This window comes from Rhinoderma darwinii, chromosome 1, assembly GCF_050947455.1.
Source record: "Rhinoderma darwinii isolate aRhiDar2 chromosome 1, aRhiDar2.hap1, whole genome shotgun sequence".
NCBI lineage: Eukaryota > Metazoa > Chordata > Amphibia > Anura > Rhinodermatidae > Rhinoderma > Rhinoderma darwinii.
This window is the reverse complement of record NC_134687.1, coordinates 25,508,803-25,531,542: the sequence shown is the minus strand read 5'-3', so window position 1 is coordinate 25,531,542 and position 22,740 is coordinate 25,508,803. Positions and strand designations below refer to the sequence as shown.

General features: G+C 43.8%; 2 protein-coding genes across 2 annotated transcripts in view; one reads left to right on the top strand and one right to left on the bottom strand.

The window, feature by feature from the left end:
- The window catches only part of ST3GAL5 (ST3 beta-galactoside alpha-2,3-sialyltransferase 5), a 439,220-nt gene that overhangs the window by 261,989 nt on the left and 154,491 nt on the right, over nucleotides 1–22,740 (bottom strand). The window lies entirely within an intron of this gene.
- Nucleotides 3,255–22,740, top strand: part of PTCD3 (pentatricopeptide repeat domain 3) — a 42,542-nt gene continuing 23,056 nt past the window's right edge. The window contains exons 1-15 of the mRNA XM_075856607.1: nucleotides 3,255–3,508; nucleotides 5,078–5,115; nucleotides 8,908–8,944; nucleotides 9,726–9,771; nucleotides 9,849–9,917; nucleotides 10,122–10,226; nucleotides 11,142–11,265; nucleotides 12,628–12,737; nucleotides 13,334–13,392; nucleotides 13,550–13,637; nucleotides 13,718–13,778; nucleotides 18,271–18,353; nucleotides 19,408–19,552; nucleotides 20,942–20,992; nucleotides 22,381–22,467. Coding sequence (XP_075712722.1) covers nucleotides 3,450–3,508; nucleotides 5,078–5,115; nucleotides 8,908–8,944; nucleotides 9,726–9,771; nucleotides 9,849–9,917; nucleotides 10,122–10,226; nucleotides 11,142–11,265; nucleotides 12,628–12,737; nucleotides 13,334–13,392; nucleotides 13,550–13,637; nucleotides 13,718–13,778; nucleotides 18,271–18,353; nucleotides 19,408–19,552; nucleotides 20,942–20,992; nucleotides 22,381–22,467 — 1,162 coding nt within the window. The 5' untranslated portion in view covers nucleotides 3,255–3,449. The remainder of the gene's footprint in view (nucleotides 3,509–5,077; nucleotides 5,116–8,907; nucleotides 8,945–9,725; nucleotides 9,772–9,848; nucleotides 9,918–10,121; nucleotides 10,227–11,141; nucleotides 11,266–12,627; nucleotides 12,738–13,333; nucleotides 13,393–13,549; nucleotides 13,638–13,717; nucleotides 13,779–18,270; nucleotides 18,354–19,407; nucleotides 19,553–20,941; nucleotides 20,993–22,380; nucleotides 22,468–22,740) is intronic.

The following is a 22,740-nucleotide window of genomic DNA, read 5'->3' as shown; positions in this document are numbered from 1 at the left end:
GCGTGCCAATTAAAAAAAAAAAATCCATGATGAAGATACCATGTATGTGATGTAAACAATCAGTTAATTAAACTTACATTTCAGTGTGACTCTTGTCCCCGATTTTCTTTGCAAAGATGATCCATCTGTGGGGCATACGAAGTGACTGAACACAAGCTGGGGGTGTGCACACAGGAGAGACCGCGGCTACTGAACACCAGCTCAGGGGGAACTGCACACAGGAGAGACCACGGCTACTGAACACCACTTTGTAAAAGAAAAAGCTAGCAGCTCTCTACTGAGTGCTTACTGAACTCCGTCCCTCCGGCACTGATCACCGGGAGAGAGCAGCACTTCATTATGTGCTTGGCGATGCTGAACACAACTGTGTGCTTGCCAAGTGTTCAGCAGCGACAAACACAATGAAGCGCTGCTCTCCTGGTGATCAGCGCCGCCAAGCTCACAACAGCGCTGGACACCGGGAGAGGGTAGTGTGCCAGCAAACCATGCCCAATCGTGCCACAGGCTGCTGACCAGTGTCCTAGATGCTGGATTATCAAACAGTCAAAAGGAAAGTAGGCCCAAAGTAGGATGAGAAACATCAAATTTACTACTATCGCTGTGGTTTTAAAGAAGATCTGTCATCCTACTATGCTCTCCTGTTTACTACGCACAGTATGGAGTCGGGCCCGCTGTTAGCCAAAACCGCACAAAAAAAAATAGTTGTATGGCTAATAGAGCCCAATAAAAATGCAGGTGAGCTTAGTTATGAGTCTGCTGTATTCATGAGGGGAGCACAAAATAATAAAATATACAGTGTATCCTGGAGAACCCCCTCCTGAAAAGATTCTCTCGTCACAGTTTCTCTCCCATCCATCCACTGTGCAGGGAACAGCAGCACCGCCCCGTTCAGTAGTAACATCTAACGGCCATGGTCCCTTTATTCTTGGGATTGGTGAGGGTCCCATAGGCGGACCCCACCAGTCATGAAGTGATGGCGTATCTTGCGCTATGCCGGCACTTCTTATGACCCCCCCTTTAACCATTTAAAAATGCCAAAGCCAATTTAATGCCCATTTTGTACCAGGCAAATGAAAAGATTTTTTTTCCTGTAAGACCTAAACCTCTTTATTATATTTTTTATTGAAGTCAATAAAAACATGAGTACACAAGGGTCCAATTACTGAGCCGTCCACTCTAGTGTTTGGTGTAAACTTTGCAAAAATTTTTGTTATTCGTCAATTTAAAAAGTGATAAGGAAAAAGGATGTGGTCTCCAAAGAGACTGTTTTAGGCCACATTTATGTAACGGGGTTTTCCCATAAAGGACACTTATGACATATCTACAGGATATGTCATAAATGTCAGATAGGTGTGGGTCCCACCTCTGGGGCCCGCAGCTATCCTAGAACCGGGCCCCTTAAACCCCATTCTAGCTTTTTGTGCTCACGCTGCCTCCCGGCACTTACTGATTACATGGTCGGGAGTTACGGAAACAGAATAACTCGCACGCTACACTTCTTCTGTAACTGCCATTCACTACTATGGGAGTTAAGCAATTTAATTTAAGCGTAAACATAATTGGTACCGCCGCATCTGTAATAGTCTGAACGATTTAAAGAGGCTCTGTCACCACATTATAAGTGGCCTATCTTGTACATGATGTGATCGGCGCTGTAATGTAAATTACAGCAGTGTTTTTTATTTAGAAAAACGATCATTTTTGACAGAGTTATGACCTATATTCGCTTTATGCTAATGAGTTTCTCAATGGACAACTGGGTGTGTTTTACTATATGACCAAGTGGGCGTTGTACAGAGGAGTGTCTGACGCTGACCAATCAGTGACCAGTCAGCGTCATACACTTCTCTCCATTCATTTACACAGCACATAGTGATATAGCTATATCGCTATGTGTAGTCACATAAACACACTATGTGTCATGACAATGAATATGCATTACCTCCAGCCAGGACGTGATGTCTATTCAGAATCCTGACCACTTCTCTGCACGTCTCTGTGAGTTACAGCACAGCGAGATCTCGCTGTGAATGACGGATTACAGCGTAATCTCGCGAGACTACGCCTGCTATGCTGTAACTCACAGAGAAGTGGTCAGGATTGTGAATACACGTCACGTCCTGGCTGGAGGTAATGTATATTCATTGTCAGGACACTGCAGTAACGTTATACTGTGTTTATGTGGCTGCACATAGCGATATAAGTATATCGCTATCTGCAGTGTAAATGAATGGAGAGGAGTGTAGGACGCTGATTGGTCACTGATTGGTCACTGATTGGTCACTGATTGGTCAGTGTCATACACTCCTCTGTACAACGCCCACTTGGTCAATAGTAAAACACGCCCAGTTGTCCATTGAGAAATCATTAGCATAAAGCTAATATAGGTCATAACTCCGTCAAAAATGATCGTTTTTCTAAATAAAAAACACTGATGTAATCTACATAACAGCGCTGATCCCATCATGTAGGAGACAGGGCACTTATAATGTGGTGACAGAGCCTTTTTAAATATAATGTTATTTATCCCACACGTGAACACAATGAAAAAGACAAAAAAAAAGACAGAATTTCAGTTTTTCGTCACCTTGCCCTGCAAAAAATGTAATAAAAAGTTGAATGTGCCCCAAATGGTATTAATAAAAACTACAGCTCGCCACGCAAAGAACGAGCCCTCACACCATTTATTTTTTAACGAATTGTTTTTGTTATGTAAAAGGGGTAAAACAAAAAAATATATACATGTGGTGTTGACGTACTCGTATTAACCCGGAGAATAAAGTTAACATGTCATTTTCACTGCTTGGTGAACGACGTAGAAACTAAACCCAAAAAACAATGGAGGAATTGGGGTTTGGTTTTTTTTTTTTCATCCCACAAAATAATTTTGTAAAAGCTTCCCAGGACTCTTTCCCAGTATATGGTACAATAAATGATGCCATTAAAAACGACACCAAAAAATAGCCGTCATACAGCTATACAGATGGGTAAATAAATTTGGCGTAAATCACTCACTTCCTAGTAAATGTGGGCCATGGTTTGCCCATAGATTATGAAAACTGGGTTAACATTACGTTGTTGCCCATAGCAACCAATCAGAGTTCATGTTTCCATTGCAGGTGAATAAATGAAAGCTAAATTCTGATTGGTTGCTATGTGCAGCTTCCAGTCCTGTCAGAACTGATGGTCTGCCAAGGGCACTAACAACATGTGTATGACCCGGAAGTGGAACGTACCAAGTTCCATCTTGGGTGGGGGGATGTAACCTTCGCTGCCTGTTAGTTTCCGGACGAGAAAGACGTCGCAAATGTCGTATACCTGGGCAGTGGGTCACACACAGGCTGGTTTATAGCAGCGGCTGGGTGAATTCCGGGGACTTGAGGTGCGGCGCAGGAAAACTATCCCCTCCTGTCCTCTCTTGCAGGTGGTGCAGTCCTGGTCGTGGTGTCATGGCGCTGCCCTGTGTGAGGTTGGGAGCTGTGCGGCTCCGCTCTGGGACTGTTCTCAGGTAGTGGCTGTTTGGACTGAGTACATGGTGGCACAATGTGTACGGGAGGAGGGGTCGTGTATATGTGTGTGGCAGCTTCCAGTCATCTGCAGCCTGGCATGGACGTGTCCTGGGACTCCTACATGATTTGTATATAACAGGCTTGTGTTCAGTGACATGTTTATGTAATTATCCAGGTCATGTGAACCCTACATGACCTGTGACCTTTGTATTCACCTTTTTTAAAGGGATACTCCTACTTTTAAGGCTTATTAGCAGTCCACAGGATTAGTGAGATCAGGGGGTCTGACCACATCGGCCTATCCCGTTTAATCGATCGGTGCGGGTACAATCGGTTGGACCACCTACAATCTAAGATTTATCACTTATCTTGTGGATCAAGGACATTTCCTTTGTATCATTCGGATCGACAATCAATGTGTGATCGGCCGAATGGAGGGGCCACAACACCGGCTGGAGCCCCGCAGCCTCTTCACGCTTGCAGCGGACACACTGGCGCTTCCGCCCATGCAGCTGTAATTGGTACTGCAGCTCGGCCACATTCACGGGCAGGGGGTCCACGAAGAATCCATGTAATGATTTATTTCTCACTAGGATAGGTCCATGATCTGTGATTGTCAGTGACTCTTTCGACTGCAGAAGACCCTGCTGTTTTGTGTGGGTGCCAGCGGTCAGACCAGCGCCATCACATATTGGTTACATATACTAGCGCCGTGCCATCTGTCATGAGAAGTACAGAGCCCCTTTTATCCTAGCAATGGGCCATGTGAATGGGAGAAGGCTGTAATACGGCGAACGGCCACTACAAGTGCGTCGGCGATTCACAGTACAAGCAGTGACCATAATGAAGGAGAAGCAGCGCTCGTACGAAAACCGCTAATCGGCAGTGTAGGGAGTCGTAATCTGACTGATCAGATATTGATGGCTTGTCCTGAGGATGTTATGACGACGACCCCTTTAACAACGTATCCAAGCAATATGCCATCAACCTGCGCCCCTCTTGACGTGTCTGTTTTCGTAAATACTTGTATTCACCATGAAAAAACAATTCTGGAGCATCTTTTCCTAGAACTTTTCGTTGTGCCGTTCCTCTGTTATTCCTCCTAGAAATGTATAAATAAAATGACAGCTGGGTGTGACCAGTTGGGGGTGTGTCACTACACAGACTGACACTGTCCAATCACTGCTGACAGAGGGAGAATGTGTAGGGACACGCCTCTTTGACAAGTGGAATGGTGACGCCCAGTTGTGAATTTATTCATACATTTCTAGGAGGAATAACAGCGGAACGGCACAACACAGAATTCTACCAAAATATGTTCCAGGAACTGTTATTTTGATGAGGAATACAAGTATTTTTTGGAAAACAGACATGTCGGGCCAGGTGCCAGTTCCTTTAATGGTGAAAACCCCTTTAAATAGTGTTGTGAATAGCAATCTGCTGTCATTGTCCAAACTGCAGGAGCAGAATTAGAGCCTGAATGCTGCGGAATATCCTTTCTTTATTACTTCTAGCATAACCTCTATACTGTGAAACCCCCCGGTGTAACCCGCCACTGTTTTATGCAGGTGTCTGTGTCGGAGAAGCAGCCATCAAGCCGCGACCAGTAAGTGTCTCCTTGTTTTCTCAGCCTCCACAATACCTGTCTGCATTAGGCTCTGTTCACATCTGCGTCATAGAAGCGGAGCAACGAAAACCCAAGGACCTCGGATCAGTCTCATGACGAAAACCAACGACACCCATTGGCTTTAATGAGTCCCGTCTGGTTTTTCTGTCATGGTGTCCATTGTTTTGCCGGACAAAATAGCGCAGCACAATCTGCGATGGAGGCTCCTTACGGAATTTCTGATGCAGATGTGAACGGAGCCTTAGAAGGAAACCAGAACCTCGGCCGTGCCATCAGCAGCACAAATATCTAACCTGGCCTGTAATTTGCTACAATGTAAAATGTATTTGTCTGGGGTCCAGGTTATTTATCACAGATTGCCTACACTGGATGCACTTGTAGATATTTTAGGTCTGTATTAGAAGGGTTGTCCGGGCACGGGGTGGTTTTTAATACTGATGACCTGTCCACAGGAGAAGGTCATCAGTATATGATCTGTGGGGGTCCAACACCCGGACCCTGCACTGATCAGCTCTTCTGACTGCCTCCGGGTGCTATACAGGGGTTGGTGCCGGAAGCAGATGACTCGGTACGCCGTATAGTGGCCGTTCTGCAGAACTGCGGCTCTGCTTCTATTCACTTGAATAGGAGAAGAGCTGCAGCACGGCCTCTATACTGTGACCGGATCCGTCTGATCGTGCAGGGTCCGGATGTCAGACCCCCACCGTTCATATACTTATGACCCATCCTGTGGATAGTAATAATTCACTGTTTTAAATGATATCACTTGTGCTCCCACAAATCAGTACAAATAGACAATTCACTGATTGTGACTAAAGAGTAAAGTTTGTAAATTTTATTTAATGTCTCACTAAAATCAGGGGTGCAATCACCACCGTGACACAAGCCCAACGTGCTCAGCTGTTTTTGAAAAAATAATATATAGTAATCCATTTACTGATTCAGTTGCGAGCCCTGCTGAATGAATGTGCTCCTATGATACATGGGATCGAAGTGGTTAAACATGGGTGTCACAGCGGATAACACCCACAAAAACACCGGAATAACCCGGTATCGCTCCAGGGTCACCTACGCTATAGATCCCTTCTCACATTAGACCCCACGCGTTTCTATACAATGGTTTCATCAGGGGTTTGCTCATTATGAAGCGCGCTACTACGCCAGCGATATTACATTGTGTAAAGACATTCAGTTCCAACCACAACTGGAAACGTGCTGGCATTGATATCAGCGGCTCCTCTCGGGACTCGGAGTATATAGAACTTATACTCCACCCCCTAGGCTGAGGCCAAGCTCGCATGCTAGCCAATCATCGTTGTAAGCGTCATTCGTGACGTGTGGTCATGTGGCGCACGGCGCGTCATGTGACTTACCCGGGGACTCACAACCACTGCCTAACCAAACGCGCATGCGCCGAGAGAGTCAGCAGAGCGCATCCAAATAAAGCCTCTTGCCCTTTAATGGAGTATAAGTTCTATATACTCCGAGTCCCGAGAGGAGCCGCTGATATCAATGCCAGCACGTTTCCAGGTGTGGTTGGAACTGAATGTCTTTACACAATGTAATATCGCTGGCGTAGTAGCGAGCTTCATAACGAGCAGACCCCTGATGAAACCATTGTATAGAAACGCGTGGGGTCTAATGTGAGAAGGGATCTATAGCGTAGGTGACCCTGGTGTTCCCAGGAGCGATACCGGGTTACTCCAGTGTTTTTGTGGGTGTTGTCCGCTGTGACACCCATGTTTAAACGCTTCGATCCCATGTATCATAGGAGCACATTCATTCAGCAGGGCTCGCCATTGAATCCGTAAATGGATTACTATATATATATATATATATATATATATATATATATATACACATATACAGTGAAGGAAATAAGTATTTGATCCCTTGCTGATTTTGTAAGTTTGCCCACTGTCAAAGACATGAACAGTCTAGAATTTTTAGGCTAGGTTAATTTTACCAGTGAGAGATAGATTATATAAAAAAAAATTAAAAAAATCACATTGTCAAAATGATATATATTTATTTGCATTGTGCACAGAGAAATAAGTATTTGATCCCCTACCAACCATTAAGAGTTCAGCCTCCTCCAGACCAGTTACACGCTCCAAATCAACTTGGTGCCTGCATTAAAGACAGCTGTCTTACATGGTCACCTGTATAAAAGACTCCTGTCCACAGACTCAATTAATCAGTCTGACTCTAACCTCTACAACATGGGCAAGACCAAAGAGCTTTCTAAGGATGTCAGGGACAAGATCATAGACCTGCACAAGGCTGGAATGGGCTACAAAACCATAAGTAAGACGCTGAGTGAGAAGGAGACAACTGTTGGTGCAATAGTAAGAAAATGGAAGACATACAAAATGACTGTCAATCGACATCGATCTGGGGCTCCATGCAAAATCTCACCTCGTGGGGTATCCTTGATCCTGAGGAAGGTGAGAGCTCAGCTGAAAACTACACGGGGGAACTTGTTAATGATCTCAAGGCAGCTGGGACCACAGTCACCAAGAAAACCATTGGTAACACATTACGCCGTAATGGATTAAAATCCTGCAGTGCCCGCAAGGTCCCCCTGCTCAAGAAGGCACATGTACAGGCCCGTCTGAAGTTTGCAAATGAACATCTGGATGATTCTGAGAGTGATTGGGAGAAGGTGCTGTGGTCAGATGAGACTAAAATTGAGCTCTTTGGCATTAACTCAACTCGCCGTGTTTGGAGGAAGAGAAATGCTGCCTATGACCCAAACAACACCGTCCCCACTGTCAAGCATGGAGGTGGAAACATTATGTTTTGGGGGTGTTTCTCTGCTAAGAGCACAGGACTACTTCACCGCATCAATGGGAGAATGGATGGAGCCATGTACCGTCAAATCCTGAGTGACAACCTCCTTCCCTCCACCAGGACATTAAAAATGGCTTGTGGCTGGGTCTTCCAGCATGACAATGACCCGAAACATACAGCCAAGGCAACAAAGGAGTGGCTCAAAAAGAAGCACATTAAGGTCATGGAGTGGCCTAGCCAGTCTCCAGACCTTAATCCCATCGAAAACTTATGGAGGGAGCTGAAGATCCGAGTTGCCAAGCGACAGCCTCGAAATCTTAATGATTTACAGATGATCTGCAAAGAGGAGTGGGCCAAAATTCCATCTAACATGTGTGCAAACCTCATCATCCACTACAAAAAACATCTGACTGCTGTGCTTGCCAACAAGGGTTTTGCCACCAAGTATTAAGTCTTGTTTGCCAAAGGGATCAAATACTTATTTCTCTGTGCACAATGCAAATAAATATATATAATTTTGACTATGTGATTTTATTTTTATTTTTTATATAATCTATCTCTCACTGGTAAAATTAACCTAGCCTAAAAATTCTAGACTGTTCATGTCTTTGACAGTGGGCAAACTTACAAAATCAGCAAGGGATCAAATACTTATTTCCTTCACTGTGTATGTATATATATATATATATATATATATATATATATAATTTCAAAAACAGCTGAGCACGTTGGGCTTGTGTCACGGTGGTGATTGCACCCCTGATTTTAGCGAGACATTCTCTCCTGTGGATAGGTCATCAGTATGGCAAACCGCCCTGTGCCCGGACAACCCCTTTAGTTTTTAGCCTCGGGGTTTTTACCAAATAATACAAATTTCCAGGTTGGATTAATGTTTTATTTCCAGATTTAATTTGTGTTTATAACTTACTAGCCGAGAGTTTATTGCTGCTCTTTAATGTTTGTCTCTTATATTTGAAGCTGCTGAAGAGATTGATGTTCCTCGGAGAAAGACCTGGTCAGTACCTTTTCTATATGTAATGCGCTCTACAAGGTGGCTTCCTGTGAATGGCAGTACTTCAGGTTATAACCGTGACGTTTCACACGCTACCTCTCCATGTATTTAACCAATCAACACACACACACACACATATATATATATACATGGGGCGTTAACAGGGCTGCTTCAACAAGACCATCGCTATTCGGGTATATGGACATCATAGGGCAGGTCGTCTAAATCGGGAACCACGTTATGGCTTGGAGTGGTGGACAGCGAAGAAAGAGCGGCTCCCGCACTGGCGGGCTCGGGACTAGCACATATCACATGGTACATTCCTCCTGCAGTGTCTGGAGTTTTCATGAGGATAGTTTGTTGTTTGATGCATTTTTATGTTTAATCAGGTTTTATGAATGTCACATATATAAATGGAATACAAACAAAACAATTTGCACTGTAAGACACCAGCACCCCCCCCCCCCCCCAAAAAAAAGTTATGGAGGCAACGTGGAGAAGCGCCAGTCTCGTAGTAATCATTTTTAATAAAATTGTGATCTTCTAGTTGATTGGACCTTCTATCCACTCTGGGTGCCTTGTCGGGCTGCCTTTCCCCTGGTCCCCGCACCCAATAGGGCAACACACTTGCTCGCCTTTCTTTTTCCCTGTGTGTTCAATTTTGTCGTCCATTTCTTATCGCTTTTAATTGTCTACATCCACTTCTTTTAGCACATTTTGTTATACGCTGGAAATGTTCAATAATATATATATATAGTTACCAATATTTTACCTCTCCATACAGGGACAGAACAGCAGTCCTGCAGGCCCTGGCTTACACAGTCAACCATGTAAGTGTTTCTCTTTTTTTAAAATATATATATATATATACACTTATAATAACATATTTGTGATGTGTCTTTTTCAGGACCCAACGGCCGCCTCTTACAACTTTCAGGATGACCCTTATCTCATTCCCAGCACGTCCACAGATTATGTAAGGAAACTTTCTTTTGTATGCTTGGATATTTGACGTGTCCTTGCCGAGCATCATCACCCCGGATGTGATCTCCCCCCTTGTACAGCACATAGGATCACAAGACACACGAGTTACATACGATGATTCAGGCCTGCGTCTGCCTCTTGCCCTGCGGAGAATACTTTAGTGTTTATACTTTATTTTGCACGTTCTTTCTTTCAGAAACTGTTCTCCTTGTCCAAGGAATCTGGAAAAAATGCAGCAAAATATATCGTGACTATGTATCCGAACCTCTTTCAGAAAGACGTGGCTGAACCTCACATTCCAGTAAGTGGTGGCCAGTGATTATTTTGAGTCTGATCACGATTTACTCATGTAAAGGTCTGGTCTCCTCTCTGATGCAATCACTTGTCGTATTACAGCCGCTGCGACGACCAGCTGGTTTTTGCCGGGGGAAACCTTCTCTCGCCAGACATTTCTCCTGTAGATAGAAATTTAGTTTTACGCGGTGACCATTCAGATAGATAGCTTGGTGTCCGCCAGAAGCTCTTACACAGTAACTCCCTGTTCTGGATGATAGGGGGGATCCCGGGCAATGGACCCCCACTATAAGGTCTATATGCCCTAATATATAACAAGAGTTGTCTTCAAATGTTACATAGGCATTTAGTTTTTGTTGGATGCATCCACTGATCACGTAAAACCTGGTGATTGTCAGACCATTAAAGAGCTTGTCCCGCAACATCCCCTTCTTTTACTTTTAGAATCGGTTGAATAGACAAGTTATTAGGTGGGCTATGACCACTTCCGAAAATAAAGGTCCCCAATTTTTCGCCAAAGAGCAGGACAAGCATGTGCTGCTTGCTTGACTCTACCTGTAACTCCCGCAAGCGTGGCCACGTCTACAGATAGCGTGGCGGGCAGAGATCAGCAAGCGAGGGTCCCATGTTCTCACAATGAGCTAGAATACACCTAGTAGAGAGATCAGCGGCATGCTTTCCTGCTCCCAGGGACCGGATCCCTACCTAGCAGACATCTGACATATTCTACAGATCTGCTCCTGGGAATCTGAAGGTGTACATAATATAATTTGGCCGATGTAACTGTCTGATATCTTCTGTGGTGAGAAGTCCATCTAGTTTACTCTGTTATCGTTTACTATGGAGGGTTAATTATCCTTGTGTGCCCGGTTGGTCATTGATTGTCCTGACAATATTGAGATATGATTCTGTTCCCCCTCAGTGTCTGATGCCTGAGAACTTCCAGCCGCAGATTGAGAGTGTCAGTGAGGCAGCTCTGAATGAACGCATTCAGCTCAGAAGAGTAAAGGAATCTGTGGACTTGTTTGACCAACTTCTTCAGGGCGGTATGTGGCATGATGGCTTCCGATAGCTCTGTCTACTGGCATTAGATTACAGACATTAGGTCTCTTTGGTTATTGTGTTGGCACGTGCAGACCACCCAACGTGCGGCAATACCATTGGTTAAGGCCTATTTAGCACATTCAAATATCTGACCAGAACAACCACTGGCCATGTACCAGACCAAAAAGTTGCATAAAAGTTGACTTTATATTCAGTAGATCACTCTAAAAACTCATTTGTTTGGCTTTATTACACTCGGCCGCGGGCTGCCTGGCGGCTTCGTTTACACTCGGCCGCGGGCTGCCTAGCGGCTTCGTTTACACTCTGCTGCGGGCTGCCTAGCGGCTTCGTTTACACTCTGCTGCGGGCTGCCTAGCGGCTTCGTTTACACTCTGCTGCGGGCTGCCTAGCGGCTTCGTTTACACTCTGCTGCGGGCTGCCTGGCGGCTTCGTTTACACTCGGCTGCGGGCTGCCTGGCGGCTTCGTTTACACTCTGCTGCGGGCTGCCTAGCGGCTTCGTTTACACTCGGCTGCGGGCTGCCTGGCGCCTTCGTTTACACTCGGCTGCGGGCTGCCTGGCGCCTTCGTTTACACTCGGCTGCGGGCTGCCTGGCGCCTTCGTTTACACTGGACTGGTAGTGTCACCTTTTACTATGTGGGGAAAGGGGGTTGGCTACTCCCATGTATCAGTAACAAGTACTGGGCCATCAGCGAGATGATTAGGATGTTCAGTTTGCTCGCTGACTGTGGCAGCGCCAGGCTTGCTTGTAGCTGTCCAGCGGTTCCACATCGACCGCTTGCTAAAATCCACATGGGTCAGATTTGCTGCTGATAATTCCCGTAGAAATCCACAGCGGCAAATCCATGCTGAATCATGCGGATTTGCTGCTGCAGATTTCCTAAGTATCCTCAAAAGAAAAAATAATTTATTTCAAATCCGCAACGCTAAGATTTGATTGCGAATTTTAACTCTCTCTTCCCCCCCCCATTGAAGTCAATATGGAAAATCTGCAACAAATTCCTGCTCATTCTACAACAGAAAGTGACATCCGCACTGCGAGTCCATTTCCGTGTGGAAAAATGTAATGCAGCATGTAAATGGGATTTGTTAAAAGATTTGTATTCTGCTGCAGATTTTTTGTCCGAATCCGGATAGAAGATCTGCAGCATTTCCGTCCTATGTGAATTCACAATATATCTTTGATTCAGCTCTCCTTGATCAATGGCTGAAAGGAGCAGAAGAACTGTTGCAATGTGCTGAATCCATTTCAATATCTGATCGTCAGTTTTATCTGATCGCCAGTTTTTGCATTTAGACCAGCAGCTCGCTGAGTGACTAATATATTTTTCTTTCTTGTTGTAGGGGCAGCGCCTTCTTTGGAGACTACGAACATACTTCTAGATCTTGTTTGTTTTTATGGGGATCGTGAGCCCCTTACAGATCAACAATCTCAGCAAGAGGATAGTGAGAGCGTGAGTCTCTGTATTTGTATATAACGTCCACCTTGAACACCATTTTACAATACGTATATGATCTCGTCTACATGAAGAGTAACTTTGTAAATACATTCCATTACCCATCTTGTACTGATCCTCCAAAGCTGCATTCACAATAATCCTCGTTGCTATTGTGAGCAGTTAACACAACTTGTCATGTGACTTCTCTTTAACGGTTTAGCGGAGCCCCTGCGGTGCGCTTCGTGTTTTTTATACATCAATAATTCCTGATGTGGAGAGTACACTTCCCAAAATGCAAATTGCCAGCACAATCTTATTCTGCAGACAATGAGCCAGCAAGCAATCCTGGCAGATTTCAGCTCTGAAGCCTGCAGAATTTTGAATGCAGCTCTGAAAAGATCAGTAATGTAATGTATTTACAAAGCGACTCAACATTTTATGTCGATTTTTATTTTATATGTAAATTGCAAAATGATTTTCAAAAGGCGACTGGGTTTCCCCATCAGGGACATTTATGGCATATCCACAGGATAAAGATTTAGAACAATTCTGGTGAAAGATCTTGTTTGATGACAACTCGAGGTTATAATATAAACTTCTTGTGTTTTCAGGAAAACTTCAGGAACAAAAATTTTCCTATGAAACGTATCCCTGCTGGAAAAACATGGAGGTAATGAAGATCACACCGTGAGGTCTATAACCTCCTCCTCTTCTCTGGTTATAAAGGGGATCCCCATCATGGGAAAACGCCCCCCTCTATTACCTTGTATGACATTACAGGGCAAGAAACTTCTAATTCACCTTTTGATTTCCTTTTTTCATAACAGAGAAAATAACAATGCCGAGAGAATCTTCGACCTGATGCCGGAAAGGAACGCCCATTCTTACTGCACCCTGATCCGAGGGATGGTGAAGGTATTGTGCCGGCCGCACACGTTTTTGATAGAATTTCCATACTGATACATCATTTATGAATTTGTTCTGTGTTATTTCAGCATGGAGCTCACGCCCAGGCATTCAGCATGTACACAGATCTTCTGAACAACAGATATTCCGGTGAGTCCACGGGACATAAACCTGTGAAATTGGGGCAAAGGTACAGATCGCGCGGCCTCAGGTGACACAATCATTCTTGTAGGTTTATAACTTGCCTATCTCCTACCTAATCTAATAGGCGCTTTGATGGAGATAACTACTGTTTTTTTTTTTTTTTGAATGTTTATTATTGACCAAGTTATGAAGATATTTTTTGATTTCTGCAATTTTTTTTTCTAAATGTCCAACTGGGCATTTTTTTTTTCTATTCACCAAGTGGGCGTTGTATAGAAAAGTGTATGACGCTGACCAATCAGCGTCATACACTGCTCTTCATTCCAGCCCAGCTTGATTCACAGCACCGCGTGATCATGCGAGATAACGCTGTGACGTCACTTCCTCCCGCCGGTACTTCACTGGAAGACTGAACAGACATCGCCTCCAGCTGCTGCAGATTTGGACAAACGTCCTGGCACGGATGGAGGCGATGTCTTTCGTCTGGGCTGGAATGAGGAGCAGCGGATGACGCCGGTCGGTCAGCGTCATACTCTTTTCTATACAACGCCCACTTGGTGAATAGAAAAAAAACGCCCTGTTGTGCATTTAGAAAAAATTTGCATAAATCAAAAAATGTTCATAACTTGGTCAATAATAAAAGTTTAAAGAAAAAAAAAAAAATCTGTAATCTACATCAAGGCGCCTATTAAGTTAGGTGGGAGATAGGGAAGTTATAAAACTGGTGACAGAGCCTCTTTAAGGGTATGTTCACACGCTTAACAAAAAACGGCTGTAAAATACGGAGCGGTTTTCAGGCGTTTTTTTGAAGCGTTTTATACGGCTGTGTTTGGAGCTGTTTTTCTGTTGAGAAAATGAAAAACGGCTCAAGAAGTCACATGCGCTTATTTTCTACGGGACTTTTTTTACGTGTCGTTTTTACAAATGGCGTATATAAAAAAAAAAAAGCCCTGTGGGAACGAAACACCATTTTTCCCATTTAATTAAATCGGCAGATGTTTGGAGGCGTTCAGCCCCCGTGTATTCAGACGTTTTTCAGGGTGTTTATGGCCCGAAAAACTTCTGAAAATAGGCCTTGTGAACGTGCCCTAAGGATTAATGTGATTTGTCCACCTTTTGACACCATATTGGTTTTTGGGTCCAATATTTTGTGCTTATAAGTTTTTGCTTATATTTTTATGGCGATCAGAACTCTGTTACAGAACACGTAACACTTCTGGCTACCTCCACTATAGGGTGCTTACTGCATGCAATATATACACTGAACTTGATCCTAAAATGGTATGCAATAAGTTCCTTTAGCGCCCACTAGTGGTGTCTTCAGGCAGCCAGAAAGTTATCATTTAACCCTTTCAGGACCAGACTAATTTTCGTGTTTTATGCTTTTTTTTTTTTTTACATTTTAATTAATATTATGTGTGATGTACTGGGCAGCTGGAGAATAATTCAGAATGGGGTGGAAATTGAATTTTTACACCCCGCCCCCCACCCCCCCCCCGCTACTACTACACCGTATTGGATAAATATTTTTATTTTTATAGGTGATCTAGGGAAAGGGTGTGGATTTGAATTGTGATATTTAAAAAAAAAAAAAATAAAAATCTTAGCCCCCCTGCGATCATTAGATCTCTTCTGCCATAGACTACAATGTCACAGTATTGCAGTCTATGGCAAAATCAGTGCATTACTATTCAGGTCTCTATATCCAATAGCAGGGCTGGGAGCGTTCACAAGGCTCCCAACTGCTATAAAAGTACACCGGCTCCCGCGATCTCGCAGCGCGTGAGGCGGTGACCTGCCCCCGAAGCGAAAAGGGGCAGTAAAATCCCTTGAGATGCCGGTGGTCACATCTGAGGGGTTAAATGCTTGCCATGGGAAAATTTTCGGATCGCAACCATTGCCACTGGATCCCTGCAGTGCAATACAGCAGATAACCGGCGGCTATGGCGCCCACTCTGCTTCTGAGCTGGCGCCATCTTTAAATACCCTGTCCCAACGTAAATCGCCGCTGGAGCGACAGGGAAGGGTTAACTCTGCTTAAAGAGGCTCTGTCACCAGATTTTGCAGCCCCTATCTGCTATTGCAGTAGATCGGCGCTGCAATGTAGATTACAGTAACGTTTTTATTTTTAAAAAACGAGCATTTTTGGCCAAGTTATGACCATTTTTGTATTTATGCAAATGAGGCTTGCAAAAGTCCAACTGGGCGTGTTTAACCCCTTAGTGACCAGCCCATTTTAGGCCCTAATGCCCAAGCTATTTTATTCGTTTTTCTATAGTCGCATTCAAAGAGCTATAACGTTCTTATTTTTTCGTCTACATAGCTGTATGAGGACTTGTTTTTTGCGGGATTAGTTGTGCTTTTTAATGGCACCATTTTTGGGTACATATAATTTTTATATTAACTTTTATTAACCTTTTTGGGGGGGATTATAAAAAAAACCTGAAATTCCGCCATTGTTCTATGCGTTTTTAAATTGACGCCGTTCACTATGCGATGTAATTAACATGTTACCTTTATTCTATGGGTCGGTACGATTACGGAGATACCACATATGTAGAGGTTTTTTTATGTTTTACGACTTTTGCACAATAAAAACACTTTTGAACTAAAATTATTTGCTTTTGCATCGTCGCTTTCCAAGAGCCGTAATTTTTTTATTTTTCCATCAATGTAGTGATTTTTTGGGGTTGTTTTCTGCGGGACGAGACGTAGTTTTGAATGGTACTGTTTTGGGGTGCATGGGACTTATTGATTCATTTTTATTATGACTTTTTTGGGGGGCAATGGAAAAAAATTGCAATTTCGCCACGGTTTTTTGCGTTTTTTTTTTTACGGTGTTCACTTTGCGGTTTAAATTACATATTAACTTACTAACTATACCAGAGCATTATTGCCTGTCAGTGTAAATCTGACAGGCAATCTGTTAGGACGTGCCTCCGGCGTGTCCTAACAGGCATATGTCCAGGGCAGACCTGGGGGCTTTTATCAAGCCCCCGGCTGCCATGACACCCCATCGGAGACCCGCGATTTCATTCGCGGGCCGCCGATGGGTGACAGAGGGAGCGCACTCCCTCTGTAAACAAAGTTAAATGCCGCGGTCGCTATTGACGGCGGCATTTAACGGGTTAAACGGCCACGATCGAAGTAAACTTCGATCGCGGGCGTTGGAGCAGGAGCTCAGCTGTCATCAGACAGCAGAGACCCGGCTCCAGCCTGCATGGGAGACCCGTGCAGGACTTAGACTAGGCTGACGTGAAAAGGCGTATTAGTGGTCACTAAGGGGTTAAAGTAAAAGTCCAAGTGGGCGTGTATTATGTGCGTACATCGGGGCGTTTTTAATACTTTTACTAGCTGGGCTTTCTGATGAGAAGTATCATCCACTTCTCTTCAGAACGCCCAGCTTCTGGCAGTGCAGACACAGCCGTGTTCTCGAGAGATCACGCTGTGACGTCACTCACAGGTCCTGCATCGTGTCGGACGAGCGAGGACACATCGGCACCAGAGGCTACAGATGATTCTGCAGCAGCATCAGCGTTAGCAGGTAAGTAGCTACATCGACTTACCTGCAAACGCCGATGCTGCTGCAGAATCATCTGTAGCCTCTGGTGCCGATGTGTCCTCGCTCGTCCGACACGATGCAGGACCTGTGAGTGACGTCACAGCGTGATCTCTGGAGAACACGGCTGTGTCTGCACTGCCAGAAGCTGGGCGTTCTGAAGAGAAGTGGATGATACTTCTCATCAGAACGCCCAGCTAGTAAAAGAAGTAAAAACGCCCCGATGTACGCACATAATACACGCCCACTTGGACTTTTACTTTAAACACGCCCAGTTGTACTTTTGCAAGCCTCATTTGCATATATACAAAAATGGTCATAACTTGGCCAAAAATGCTCGTTTTTAAAAAATAAAAACGTTACTGTAATCTACATTGCAGCGCCTATCACATGCAATAGCAGATAGGGGCTGCAAAATCTGGTGACAGAGCCTCTTTAAGCAGAGGAGTTGGTGCTGTGTATCCGAAAAAACAAAGCTCTGACGCTATAAAGATATATTAAGAAATTCGTTTTGGACATAAAAATCACATTGTGTTCAAAGGTGGAGAAAACCTGGATAAGGCCGGGGTCACATGTTTTAGCATTCTGGTGAAACTTCCTTTTTTTTTTGCTTTTCTATTGAAAAAAACCCAAAAACTGATGTTAAACCGGATAGCGCTACAACATGCAAATCCTGTGGCATTTTACATAAAACAAATCCACCGGGATCCGATTGTTTAACCGGATAAAAATAAGACCGTCTGAGTTTGTCTGTCCTGTTGAAAAAAACGGATCCTCACGGAAAGTTGGAAAGACAGACCGACATGTTTATTAACTCATTGAACACTTGTGGATCCATTTGAAAAGGGGCAAAAAAACCTCAAGCTGACATTTCAACAGTATGCTCCGATGTGATGCGGATGTGCCGTCACATGTTCATTCTTCTCCCGTTCCCTGCAGGAGACGTGTACACTTTTCATTCACTGATATTGGCTGCTCCGGAGACAAAAACAGAGGTCAAGGATAAGTCTGCCCTGATTGTGGTAAGAGCTGAAGGTTATATATATATATATATATATATATATATATATATATATATATATATATATATATTAGACTTGCATGACATTCATGACTACTACTCTCATCATCTTTGTTTAGTAGAATATTATTTTACCGACTGTCTGTGTGTTGTGTCGTGGAACCTCTTTTGTTACCATATTTCATATAACTTGGGGGTTTTCGTCCTGGGTACGGTGGGTCTTTGAGTTTGTGTTGGCAGCAGTCCGGATCGGGCCATATAGCAAAGATGTAAATCTAATTCTTATCCTCCTCACACGTGGGATGTTTTATTACAGTCTGTGACCTATTTCTTGTGTGGTCCTGATCTCCCCTAACAAAGGGGTTTTGCCCATATTAGAGAAGCAAATAGATAATTGTAGCCCCCTAAACCACCGCCATGCCATAATACGTGAACTGACGAGGCTTCAGAAGATGCCCCTGTATGTTTTCACAGATGCAGCAAAATCTATAAAATCACATTTTAAAACGTTGCGTGCTGTATAGTAGTTACCCTCGAGGCGGTGCCGCTATCCTGGAGTCGTGCAGTCAGATCGCCAAACTCACCGTTCCAGGCTTGATTGACATCCCCCAGCCGGTCTACGTCACTACCGGCCTCCTCCAGAATGTCTGAGCTGTGCCATTACCTTGTACTGCTCTCCCCCGGCTTCTTCGCTGCCCTGCAAGGTGGAGTTCACCTCGCTGCACTGCGAATCCTCGCTGCAAACCATATACCATCGCTTTAAAGGATGAGGAAAGCACTTTCATGGCATATCAATAGGCCCTGCCATAAATGTTTGATGCACTGATCTTAAAAATAGGGGTCCTGTGTCCCCCATATGCAGCAGATGGGTGGCTGTACAGGCGTGGTTACTCTCCATAGTGAACAGGTTATAAAGAAATAGCTGAGCGTGCTTGTTCAGCATGTTCCATATTTCCCATAGACTATAATCTGAGAGAGCATGGCTGACTATAATAATATGAGGTTGAAATTTTGTTAAATTCCTGAATGGGTACTCATCATATATTATTTTCCAGGAGCTGCTAAACCACATGGTGCAACAAAAGGTTACCCCGAACTTACTAACGTTTAACTCTATCATGAAGAGCTTCCGCAAAATTGGCCCAGCAGTGAAAGGCATGGCGATGCAGACCTTATTAGAGATGAAAGCACTTCGTATAGGTAAGACATTATGGACTGCTTGTCCTTGTAGGTGAGATATTATGGACCGCTTGTCCTTGTAGGTGAGACGTTATGGACTGCTTGTCCTTGTAGGTGACACATTATGGACTGCTTGTCCTTGTAGGTGAGACATTATGGACTGCTTGTCCTTGTAGGTGAGACATTATGGACTGCTTGTCCTTGTAGGTGAGACATTATGGACTGCTTGTCCTTGTAGGTGAGACATTATGGACTGCTTGTCCTTGTAGGTGACACATTATGGACTGCTTGTCCTTGTAGGTGACACATTATGGACTGCTTGTCCTTGTAGGTGACACATTATGGACTGCTTGTCCTTGTAGGTGAGACATTATGGACTGCTTGTCCTTGTAGGTGACACATTATGGACTGCTTGTCCTTGTAGGTGACACATTATGGACTGCTTGTCCTTGTAGGTAAGACATTATGGACTGCTTGTCCTTGTAGGTGACACATTATTGACTGCTTGTCCTTGTAGGTGAGACATTATGGACTGCTTGTCCTTGTAGGTGACACATTATGGACTGCTTGTCCTTGTAGGTAAGACATTATGGACTGCTTGTCCTTGTAGGTGACACATTATTGACTGCTTGTCCTTGTAGGTGAGACATTATGGACTGCTTGTCCTTGTAGGTAAGATGTTATGGACTGCTTGTCCTTGTAGGTAAGATGTTATGGACTGCTTGTCCTTGTAGGTAAGATGTTATGGACTGCTTGTCTAGTGTAAAGTGGTAGGACGCAAAGTTGTGTTTGTTTTTAAACCTGTTTTAAAAAACATTCACAGAATGAGCATGGATGAAGCCATTGACTCTGGTTGATGCTTCTCAGTGCTATGATATCACTCTGTAGATATTAAAGGAAAGACAACCAATGTCCATATGCCTTATTAGGGCAAATAGACATCATAGAAGGGGGTCCTCCCCACTTGGGGCCTCTTTGCGAGCCAGAACGAAGAGCAGCTCTGAATGATCCATATGCTCTATATGTGCATATGGACATCATAGAGCGGAGTAGCGCCCTCTATTAACCAGAACGCAGAGCGGCTCTGTATGAGCGACCACCATTCTAGCGGACTGATCTGTGTGGTCGCCATGTAATACTACATTTGCAGCGACTGCTGCAGGGGAAATGCTTGGCTGGCCGCCACTTCCACCAGCAAAATCAGCTTTTAACCAGGATCAGGGCCCAGGGCGATCAGCTGATCAGGACGGCGGCGGCTGCATCTTTGAAAGTGGCTTCAACCCCTTTAACATTACTAGTCACAGTAAATTCAGATAGTTGTGTGAACTTTTTAAAAAAATATTACATGATTCTAGTTTTATATTTTCCTCTTTACTTGTATAACTGAATAAAATTATTTATTTTTTTTAGAACCGAGCCTTGCGACATACTGCCATTTGTTGGGAGTGTTCTATAAACCTGGTGAGTACAAGAATACTTGCTGCTGTGATGACCGGTGAAGGGAAAGCTCTGTCATTCTTATATTTAGCAGTCCTTCAGGATAAAGCCTTTATGCATAGCCGACCTCATACCTCGTGGGAAGTCTTAGAGAGGTTTTATGAGATTTGGATGTATTTAAAATTTTGGAAAACTCCTTTACTGTGCCCTCTGTAGAAAAATAACTATGTTGGTCTGGAAAAATTCTTGGTATAGACGGGGTTCATGGTCACTTAACGAGGTTGTCCAGTTTAGAGACCTCATTTTCATATATTCTATTACGAAATTCAAAATTAATAAAGGGGGGGGGGGTCCTCTGTTTACGATCTTCATCACTGGATAAGAGTAGATCGTTGTTACAAATCGCGTCTTTTGTTTTGGAGGACCTGTCCTGTATGACAAAGACAACACATTGATATGAATGGGCACTGTGTAATACTTAATTTCCCCTCTGGTGGTGCTGCAGGAAAATGTAACACTTACTGCCAGGATTCCCCACTGATTACAGCTGATCGCTGGGGATACCGGCATGGGAACACCTAGTGATCTGCTTATTATCAAGGAACCCTTCTAACCAGTAAAGATTGGCCAAAGCGGAGTACTTTTAACATTTTGACCATGGCAGCCATTAATGATATGACACTGATGCGTACACATGGGTGTGCTATGATTGACCATGCCATTCCATTATTCTCTGCTATGGACACGTGATATCATCATGGACGCCTCTAGCCAGTGGTCTATACAGAGAAATAGTGGCGGTGGAAGCAGTCTGTTTCAATACTTGAAAGATTTTTATTTTCCTACACAGGGCAATTATGGAATTTTCCCCCAAGTCTTGGGCAAATCCTTAAATTTCATGATCACTTGTTTTACATATGGAATTATTCTACTTAAAAAGTTGAGTAACTTTGTAAATAAATTACAATACTTATTATGTACTGATAATGAATGACATTGTGTAATATACTTCAGAGCCACTTCCCTCTAATCTGATGTTGCAGCAGCTGACTATCCCTCTACATTGTAAGAGCTCCGCTAATCTGTTGCTTGTTTCCAGTGGTAAACAGCAGAATTGTGATTGCAGCTCTGGAGTATATTACAGGCTGTTTCTTAGGCTGGGTTAAAGTTACGTAATGCGATGTACTGACAAAGTTACTCAACATTTTATGAAGGATTTTTTTTTTTCTGTACAATATTTGAAGATTCCCATAGACATTTGTTGGCAGCTCCAAGCATAACTGTCCAAATCTATCAAATAATATCTATTGTCTGTAGCCACCTATATATTTTTTTTTTTTACTGTATTTAGAATTTGTATTGCTCTTTATGCTGGAGACTTCTATAAATGAAAATGTTTCACATCTTTGCAGGGGATTTATTAAGCCAGTCCCAGCTACTGGCTTCTATTCTGGGGAAGGCAAAAGGAACGAGCTTCACAGCCAAGGATCCAGATGACTGTATGTTTTAATTATTGATGTGGGCAAGAGGGCTTTTTGTGATTGTGGACCGCGGATCGATTAAAGGGCTTTTCCCACGAGGGACGTTTATGACATACCCACAGGATATGTAATAAATGTCAGATAGATGCGGGTCCCACCTCATGGACCTGCAACTATCTCTAGAACAGGGCCCACCTAAACCCCGTTCTAGCTTTGTCTGCTATCGCTGACTCCCGGCAACTTCCTGACTTTATGGTTGGGAGTTATGAAAACAGCCTAGCTCGCTGAACT